The following is a 10,356-nucleotide window of genomic DNA, read 5'->3' on the forward strand; positions in this document are numbered from 1 at the left end:
AAACCTGCATTATTATTACAAAAATCATCAGTACAAATTTAAGTGGTATGTAGGTGTGTCTATGTGTCTTTTTTTTGTTTTTCATCCTGATAAGCACAGACCTTCCTTAATTATTCAAATAAAGGAATTAACTTGCAGCATTTCATTCATTCATTCATTTTTGCAGAAACTCAGAGGGAAAGAAGAGAATTGGTAACACAAACTGTTACAACTACCACCAGAAGACCACGCAGTGGACCACGGGGCAACCCAGGCCCTGGAAGACTGAATAACAAAACCAGACCCAGCGTGCAGGAGGACTCAGACCCCTTCAACCCGGACAACCCTTACCACGTGCGTACGCTGCTTGTGCCACATTCTCAGATGAATGCATTAAACCTGCACTGGAGTGGTAGTATTTCTAGAGGTTTCAAACAAACATTTAGTATCCAACTGAGACTTTTACTCAATATTTTAAAAAGGTGTCTTCATTTGTTTGTTGCTGGGTTGATAAATGCGGTGAGAACCTCATTCAAAGCTGCTTTCCCTGCTCTCCTTTTCTTGAGTCACAGGCAAATCCCTAAGACAAAGTCATACCAGGAATTTATGTTAAAATGTTTCCAAGAGTGTGCCCTGGGGGCAGCACACAGAAGGAAAATATTCTTTCCCCGCTTTGTATCCACTTTATTCACCCATTCAGCAGACATCTGTTGAGAACGTGCTTATGCAGGCCCTGTGCACATGGGCAGGCAGGACCTTCTGCCCCGGGGACTCTCAGCCCACTCTGCAGGCAGGTCAGACACAGATAAAGCACTTTAGAATCTGTGCTTGGAAGGATGGTGTTTGGAAGGATGATACTAACATCCTGAAAACTTATCAAATCTTCCACAAAATATTTTTTTAAATATATTTTATTGATTTTTTAAAGAGAGGAAGGGAGAGGGAGAGGGATAGAGAGTTAGAAACATCGATGAGAAAGAAACATCAATCAACTGCCTCCTGCACACTCCCTACTGGGGATGTGCCCGCAACCAAGGTACATGCCCTTGACCGGAATCAAACCCCGGACCCTTGAGTCCGCAGGCCAACGCTCTATCCACTGAGCCAAACCGGTTAGGGCCACAAAATATTGAGAATTCGTATTTGGAAGGATGATATGAACATGTTAAAAACTTATCAAAACTTATCAAATCTTCCACAAAATATTATCTACTATGACTATACTTTGCAGGAAGTAGAAAAATAAATATTTACTGTAACTAGTGTTTTAATGGAAAAAATAATACACGCATATACTTTTTAAAAACAGTATAAGAGGGTATACAATTAACAGTGAGTTTCCCTTCCATCTCAGACACCCTCCCCAGAACAACCTCTTAACAATAGCTACTTGCCCAGTTTCTTTGCTTAAGTACACACACACACACACACACACACACACACACACACACAATTGAACACAAAAGAGCATACAAAACTCCTGGACCTTGCTTTCCAGTTACAATAAGGTATTTTGAAGATTGTATCTCCTATATAGACCTACCTCCTCCATTTTAATGTCCACATCGTATTACTTTGTGTGGATAGATGTACAACTTCACTAGTTCTACTTTGGTGGACATGTAAATTCTGTCTTTTGCTGTTAGGCTTGTGGGAAGGTGAATGAGGTGAAGCTCCCACTCCACACACTGCTTGCCACATGGTACCCATTAAATTGCTTTGGCTATCAGTCTTACTGCCCCACTTGTACACAAGGGAATATATCTTTAATATAAATACTGACTCTTGGGTCTGCTGAGTCAATGTAGATAGGAATTTTATATTTTAATAGAGGATATCATATTGTCTTCCAAGAAATTATACTAGCTACATGTGTTCAAATAGTAATAAAAGGCCTCTATTATCAAACTTAAAAAGAAGCTTTACCAGTTTTTGGGGGGTGTAAAATTTATCTCCTAGCTGTTTTATCATGCCTGTCTTTAATTATATGCAAGATCGAGCATCTTTTCGTATACAGATAAGCCATTTGTGTTTTTTCTATGCAACCTCTTCAGGCCCATTCCATTTCATGTGCTGCAGATATATTTTCTAATTTATCATTTTAGACTAATATATTTTCCAAAGACTTAGAGTAAAAAGTATTTTTAAATAGCTCAAGGCTTATCAGAAAATTCAGGACACCACAGTATTTCATTCCCTAAAACTCAAAGAATAAGAAAGGAAATATCTGAATCGGCAAACAGAAAATTTAATATAGTTTATTCCCCAAGTAGCTGGATTAGATGAATCTGGTTCAAGGGGTAAAGGCATCAGCCCCTTTACAGGTGGGGAGGAGGGCTGTGTCTACCTGGCTTCCAGGCTTGAGTGTCCATATTCTTTTAAAAACTCCAACTACATCAGTTTCCCCCTTTGCTTTGTGTTCACCTTTAAGCAGACACCTCTCCATGACCTCAGTCCTTCACATATTTCTTTAAGGTATCTTAGAGCAACAACCTGAGATTCCCTCGCAACATTTTAATCCTAACAAGGCTTTGCTGAACCCTCAAGATTAAAAAATGTCTCAATCAACAGGCTTTTTGCCTCTGTACCCTAGAAGAGTCAGCTACAATTAGTGAGATGGTTGTCTTTTTTTCTTTTTTGTCCCAGATAAGCCAAAAAAGGGTGGGGGAGGGGTCTGAAAAATGAAAGAATGGTATGAGAGGAAGACAAATATTTTGATGACAAAAATTTAACAGGAATGTTAATTTTGTTAGGTGTGATAATGGCAGTGTGATTGTGTAGGGAAATATTCTCTTATTTGGGAAGTAACATTCTAACGTATTTATGGATCAAATATCACAATACTGAATTTTAATGGTCGGGGGGAAAAAAGCAAGCAAGTTTAACAAGTTAGCAATTGTCAAAACTAGATGATGTTCAGTATACAATTTTCTTCACTTCCAGTATGTTTGAATCTTTCATAATAAAAACCGCCATCTCCCTCCAAAAAATTTGAGTAGACTTTTTATACCAGAACAGGTGACAGGGGTGCTGAGTTCACACAGCTCAAGCCTGTGTTTGGTGCTGCATCTGCCCAAGTTCACCTACCTCCAGGAAAGAGGCTTAAATTGAACAAAGGATTTACTTTAACAATAAGGGCTTTTGAGCAATGAAATTCAATACCATATTAAAGAGGATACAGAAACTATACCCCTAGATATCCATAAAAAGGAAAGCCAGATACGTAAATTTGGCAGGGGGACAAGTTCCTTCCAGCGCTGTGCTCTCCAGTGGTGAGAAAACGCTGTTTGTAGGTAATTTTTACTTCATCAATATGACTTTATTTCTGTAACTCTAATCATGGCACACAGGAACAAGAAGGCAGTTTACGGTCTGGAATTTTCACACATTATGTGGGGCCTTTTCCTGAGGGTTAGAGCCCCTTACATTGATGTAAGGGCAGGAGCTAAATGACTCCATGGTGTCTCAGCCACTACAACTGGAACAGCCACGTTGGCCTGTCAGTGAGTCCCAAAGTGTGCGCCCAGGAGGCCTGGAAGCCATCCCTACGGAAGGACGAGTTCCTGCCGAGTTAAATTAACAGCGGCAGAAATGCTACTTTTGAATCATGACTCCTTTTTGTTTGCCTATTTAAAACAAGATGAGTCCCTATTGAGTGGTGATCATGGCTCATTAAAGCATGGAGACACTCCATCAATATTTACAAAAAACACCTTCCTGCAGTGACAGATTAGGTAGGTGAAGTTCCTGGATGTTAGAAGAAATTCTGAACTTCTTAGAAGGTTATGATTGAAAACTCCTTACAGAAAATTATGCTGCTTTCTTATAGCAATGAACATTCAGGATCTTATTTTTAAAAAATGTGTTACAAACTTCTCATTATGAAGAAAACCCAAATAATTCTTTTATTTCGCAGCAGCAGGAAGGGGAAGGTATGACATTCGACCCTAGACTGGACCACGAGGGAATCTGCTGCATAGAGTGCAGGCGGAGCTACACCCATTGCCAGAAGATCTGTGAGCCCCTGGGCGGCTATCAGCCATGGCCCTATAATTACCAAGGCTGCCGGTCAGCCTGCAGAATCGTCATGCCATGTAGCTGGTGGGTGGCCCGCATCTTGGGCATGGTGTGAAATCACTTCATATACCAGGTGCTGTAAAGGAAGAAGTAACTCAAGAGACAACCAAAGTATGAAAACTCTTGATGCTGAAGGGACCACAAAGTATTTTATACTCAATCTGAGGAATGTTCTTTGAGACACTGTTAACAGAATATTTCTCCATTGCTTTACAGAACTTTATCCAGAATGTGCAAATGTACTGAAAAGGTAGACTAAAATGTCATAATAATCCTTTTATTACTTGCTATTTTTTATTTGCTTTGCCCATAAGGCCTGCTCATAAGATTTCCGTCCCAAGCCATTTTGAAATAAACATGAAAATTTACAATTTGTCCAAGTTCTCATGTACACTTGAGTTCCTTTAAATCAAGTCACTAATTAAGTTGTTCTGTTTTGTATAGAATTCCTCAATTGTTCTTAACCTTTACTGTTCTTCCCAGTCTTGCAAATGTGCTCCCAGAGCCTCCAGATAAAACACAAACAAGCCCGGGCCAGTGTGGCTCAGTTGTCCAGTGCACTGAAAGGTCTACAGTTCGATTCCCATCAGGCCACATGTCTGGGTTATGGGCTGGATCCCCGATCAGATGTGAGCCCATGTTCCTCTCTCCCTTCTTCTCTCAAAAATCAATAGAAACATTAAAAAACAAACCACAAACAAAGAAGGAAAACAGGACAAATAATGGAATTTACCTGAAAGTAAACATTATAAACCTCAATGTGGTAGCTCATGGGAAATTCTCGATCTGGCATGTGAATAACAGGTAGCTGCCCTATGTTAGGAGTCACTTCCCGGAAAAGCATTAGGCTAACGAGGGGAAACGTAGCCAGAGATAAATCAGACTTGTGGGAAGAGGACTTTCATTGACATTCTGAAAAGAGATCTTCACACTCTTTTCAATAAGTGTTCACTGGGCATGAAGAAGCGTAATGATTTCTTCCTCTGGAATACAAATCAGGCTGTTGATGTAGTTCAATTACCAATTAGTTACTCTCCTAGTAATAGGGCTGGATGCGGCTTGGCAGATACAGCTGAGGAAGAATAGCCTATTTATTTATAATGACATAAAGTCTCTCAGGAACACTGACAAGAACCAGGGCTGTCTTTAGAAATTGAAATATTCAGATCAGGAAGAGGATCAGGTATTTCATATTTTTGGCATATTAGTTCTGAATCCCACAATATGAGAGATAAAGAACTTTAAGGAAAATCAGTTTTCCAAAACAAGGATTCAGAGAGATGATAGGTCTTGATACCATGATCTTATTACATTCTCATATTCTAAATACACCTTAGTAGTGTACATTTAGTATTTTCCAATTTGTCTGTAAGATCATACAGAATTTTTAAAATCTGGTTATCAGATGAAGGCTCAGATGCTTGCAATTAAGGGAATATACAGCAAAGCAGGCTTCTGGAGAAAAAGCTACAAAGGAAATACACATACTGAACTATATGTAATGGCAAAGTGTTCTCAGGCAGCAGCTACTTCCTGCAGTTATGAATTGTACATGTTTAGTCTTTGAAATGGTTAATGGTTGTCATTCTACAAAGCAAATATGTGCCAATGGTTCCACACACCATCTCCCACCTCACTGCCCAGCAACCTGTACTTGGTTCTACAACTAAGTAAAAAAAGACTGATCCTGGCACAGAAGAGCCTGTGTGGTCTCGTGAGAGATATAGTCAGGATTCAGTACACCGAGGGTCTTGATAAAGATGGCAGCATTGGGCATCTTGGAGAAGATGATGCCTTTGCTAGAGCTTCAGTGAGCATGAGTTAGCCTTGTGAAAGTGACAGAGGAAAGGCATTCGAGGCAGAGGGAGCAGTCTAGTAAAGCCAGAGGTTTTAAAGTTAACTGATTCACTGAGGGGAAGGAGGGAATTGTGGAGTACAAGCAGGCAAATGGGGGATTCAGGTTGAGGTAATATTAAGATAGAAATGTAGGCAAAAACTATACCTTATATTGCATGTTATTTTGAATTCATTTATTTATTTGGTAGGTCAGAAATAGGGACACAATCAAATGTTTCAGGCAAAGAAGGGGCAAGAAGAGGGCTGGTTAAGTTTCCATTCTAGATGGATCACCTTAGTAACTCTCCATGTGAGAGCAGGTGCCAGACTTGGCAAGGAAGAAAGCATGTCATTAGAAAAGAAGGCTGCCTCCTGAAAAGATGCTCCCTTTTCAAAGCCCCACAATTAAGTGAAAATCTAGTAGATAATTTACTTCATAATAGATAAAGCAATTATGTTGTGTTCTGAAAAGTCACTTAGTACCCAAGGAAGGTAACTTAGGAAAAAAAAAAAAACACCAATGTTTTAAGGGATGGGGGAAACTCAAGTTTGGTTTAAAGGTAGGAATGACTGAAGACTCAAATTTTGTTCAAAGTAGAAAACTAAAGGCCTACTTTGAAAGAGAAGAATCTATCCTATCTAATAATAGACAGATGCAAATTGACCATACCTTCACTACACCCACCATTGGCTAATCAGAGCGATATGCAAATTGACTGCCAACAAAGATGGCGGCTAATTTGCATATACCGGCTGGGAGCAAAGACTGAAGACACTGTAGAAGGAAGCCAAGCAACAGAGCCAAGGTAGCTGAGATGGGTGGAGAGAAGTGGCAGAGACGGGTGGGGTAGGAACGGCAGAGGACGGGGTAGGAGCGGCAGAGATGAGAGCGAAGCCCTATTCTTGCAGGAATCTTCCTGCAACGGGCCTCTAGTCCTATCTAATAATAGAGAAACATGGTAATTAACCGTAACTTCAATATCCTTCCCATTGGCTAATCATCAAGATATGCAAATTAACTGCCAACCAAGATGGCAGCCAGCAGCCAGGCAGCTGAAGCGAACAGGAGGTTTGCTTGCTCCAGTGAAGGAGGAAGCCAAGGTTCCCTGCCTGCTGCTGCTGGGCTCTGAGCTTGCACTCTAAGAAACAATGTTGCAATTATAGAAGCTAAACAATCCCCATGCTTTCAGCCAGCCGGCAGAGCTGGAGTTGCAACAGTGTTTCAATTATAGAAGCCAAACAAAGCCCAGACACCTGCTTTCAGCAGGCGAGGTCTCAGAGCTGGAGCCGAGCCTCAGAGCTAAAGCCGGCTCTCAGCTCCAGTAACAGCCATAGAAGGTAAATAAATCCCAGAATAAAAAAAAAGAAAGAAAAAAAGGAGAGGTTGGGAGCTTCAGTCGCTGCCAGCCTGAAAACGGCCCTCAGCCCCTCACCCAGACTGGCCAGGCACCCCAGTGGGGACCCCCACCCTGAAGGGGGTGTGACCAGCTGCAAACAGCCATCATCCCCTCATCCAGGCTGGCCAGGCACCCCAGTGGGGACCCCCACCCTGAAGCAACAAGATGGTGGCTAATTTGCATACTAAAGGCGGGTGGCAGCGGGCAAGGCTGTCTGAGGTCCGGACCTGGATCTGTGACCCTGCCGGGCGGGGGGGCAGTGCTTGAAGCTGTCCGCGGTCCTGGGACCCAGATCTGTGACTCTGCCGGGCGGGGGGCAGCACTTGAGGCTGTCAGCGGTCTGGGACCCAGATCCATGTCCTGGTGGGCATGGGGCAGCGCTTGAGGCTGTCCGCGGTCCCAGGACCCGGATCCGTGACCCTTCTCAGCGGGGCGGCAGCTCGCACAGGGGAGGGGCGCCGGGGTTGGGCAGGGCAGGACGCCTGGCTTCCGCCCAGCCCCAGTCACTCTGGGAGGGTGAGCAGCGCAGAGAGCCTCTGGACAGGGGAGGCAGGCCGGCGGAGGGCGGCCTATACTCCCACATGGCGGTGGTGACAGCTGTGAGTGCGCCAAGAGGAGCCTGCAGGCTGAGCTGAAGTAGCGCCTGCAGGCCATCAGCACCCAGGAGTGGCTGCGCAAGATCCGCCTCCTGGCCCAGAAGGTGCAGGATCGCAGGGACAGCCACTGTGGCGGGCCAGACTGACGTCCTCCTGGCTGCACCACAGGGGTTTGCGGATCTGCAAAGCCAGAGGCCTCCTGTGTGCACATCCCCCCTGAAAGGGCGAAGGCTACGCCCTCCACCTTCCCCCAGGGTAAGGGCTACGTCCTCCATCTTACCTTGGCCACGTGTTGGGCAAGGAGCTTCTTCACGGAAGTCTAAGACTCTGCTAGCCACACCCAGGAACGGGACATCGACTTGTGCCTGGCCAATCGGCAAAGCACAGTCCTTTCTCCTCCCTTACTCCAACGCCCCCCCTATATAACTGGTCTCTGGGAGGGGTTCGGTCTCTCTCTTGGCCACTTGGCTAGCCGATGTGTCGGTGAGTCTGGTGGATGGAGAGCTCAAGTTAACTTGAAATACAGATTCTTATGCTTTTGCATCGGATTGGATGGCTCCCTGATGTGGTTTCTTGGGAATCTTGAAATCTGGGCATAACACCCCCCTGGCGTGCGAACATCCCCCAGCACACTGTCACCCTCCTGCGCCTGCAACAGTGGCAAACCAAGGTGTGCACAAGTTTCCCCGGTCTCTGCACCGCACTTCCATCAACCCAGCATGCCTAACACCCCCACAGGATGTGCACACATCCCCTCTGATGCGCTCACGTCCTTTGGAGAGTGTCTGGGTGTTCTGGGTGCTGAGGGTGGGCGCCTGTGAGATGACAGTGAGAGGGCGTGGTGATGCCCTGTTCCCAAGGAGGCCAGTGCAGCTAACGAGATCACCTCTGGGGGGTTAATGCAGGTGCTGAGGCAGGAGCAGGTGCAGAGAGACACACCTGGTGGGCACGGGCGGCCCTCTCTGAGGTGCCTTCGGTCAGTGTTCAAGATCAAGAACCCAGAGGCGGAGAGGAATTCTGTCCTCTCAGTGAAACAGTGGGATAGTCGGGGCGACTGTAGAGGAGGTATGTGCACTTTGGGTGCCAGCACCCATGATCGAAGGCTGCCCTGACTGAGCCTTGCTTGCTTGGGGCCTAGCGCACTCCTGCTGGGCAGCGGGTGACAGGATGTGCTTTTCTGAATTAATGAGAGAAAACATTGATTCTCCTGCTGCCCACAAAGGTGGCAAGTGAAGTCGGGAGACATGTGGGGAGTGAGCGAGGTTCCCTGTCTGGGGGTTCCAAAACTGCTGTTGGTTTCTTTCACCACTGACAGGAGATATACAGGGTGTCCCCCCAAAATGTATACACACTTTGAATACATACTAATTCCAACGGTTTTAAGCGTAAGAAAGAAACAACAATGGAGCTGTTATCTGTTAAAAGTGTGGGCACAAACAGGTAGTTGGACATTCCCTGAGGGGTCTCAGATTGGAGAGGGTGAAGGCCAGACTGAGGGGCCCCTTTCCCCCCCTACTAGTACATATATAAAAGGCTAAGCGACCGCCCAGCCGTCCAACCAGTAGCTATGACGCACACTGACTACCAGGGGACAGACGCTCAGCACAGGAGCTGCCAAGCCACAGTGACTTGGCAGTGGCGGTTCTTGGAACGAGAGTGAGGAGGAAGCCCGATTCTGGGGTGTGTCACCCGAGAATCGCCCTCTCGTAGTCAGGGACCCCTCGGGGGATGTCAGAGAGCCGGTTTCAGCCCGATCTCCACAGGCCAGGCCGAGGGACCCCACTTGCTAAAGGGAGCCCACTCACTCTGCAGAAGCCCTTCGAGCCCTGGCACCATCCCAGGTGCAACCGGCTGGGAGGGACCAAGGAGGTTGGCTCCAGGGTGTGTCCAGCCCATCTCACCCAGTCCTGCCCCACTGGCCACCTTCTAATTAATTTCCTTTCAATGTGCATGAATCCATGCACTGGGGCACTAGTCAGTGTATAAAGGAAGAGAGGGCACTGCAGAATACAAACTTTTCACAAATGGGTACTAATCTACAGATTACATTTTACCAGGCCAGCCCAAAATTGCAAATGTAGCCCAATTAGCTATGTTGAAAACTGTGTGTGTGTATTTGTTCTAATATACTCATTTAATTCTTTTTTGTTTTTGTTTTAATCATCATCCAAGGATAGATTGGTTGCTTCCTGCATGAAACCTCAGACTGAACAGGGATCGAAGCTGCAACAGAGGTTCACACCCTTGACTGGGAATCGAACCTGCAACCACACTTAGTCCACGAGCCAATGCTCCAAGCACTGAGCCAAACCAGCCAGGGCGATTCTCATTTAATTCTTAGTTGTGTTGAAAAGAAATCCTTATGGACATAAGAGGTTGATTTTCAAGGTCTTAGGTCTGACTCAGATTGGAAGGGCTACTGTGGTCTTAGATGTAATAGTTGTTGTGTAAGCACACAGAAAATGAAAAAA

General features: G+C 45.2%; 1 protein-coding gene across 2 annotated transcripts in view; it reads left to right on the forward strand.

The window, feature by feature from the left end:
* The window catches only part of CNMD (chondromodulin), a 28,655-nt gene extending 24,224 nt beyond the window's left edge, over positions 1 to 4,431 (forward strand). The window contains exons 6-7 of one of the 2 annotated variants that reach the window (XM_070407454.1): positions 167 to 333; positions 3,896 to 4,431. In XM_070407454.1, coding sequence (XP_070263555.1) covers positions 167 to 333; positions 3,896 to 4,111 — 383 coding nt within the window. In that variant the 3' untranslated portion in view covers positions 4,112 to 4,431. The remainder of the gene's footprint in view (positions 1 to 166; positions 334 to 3,895) is intronic. The other variant, XM_070407455.1, reaches the window with a different exon arrangement.
* The last annotated feature ends 5,925 nt before the right edge of the window (positions 4,432 to 10,356 follow it).

This window comes from Myotis yumanensis, unplaced genomic scaffold (assembly GCF_028538775.1).
Source record: "Myotis yumanensis isolate MYYU_CA2020_CCGP unplaced genomic scaffold, mMyoYum1.0.hap1 SCAF_3, whole genome shotgun sequence".
Classification (NCBI taxonomy): Eukaryota; Metazoa; Chordata; class Mammalia; order Chiroptera; family Vespertilionidae; genus Myotis; species Myotis yumanensis.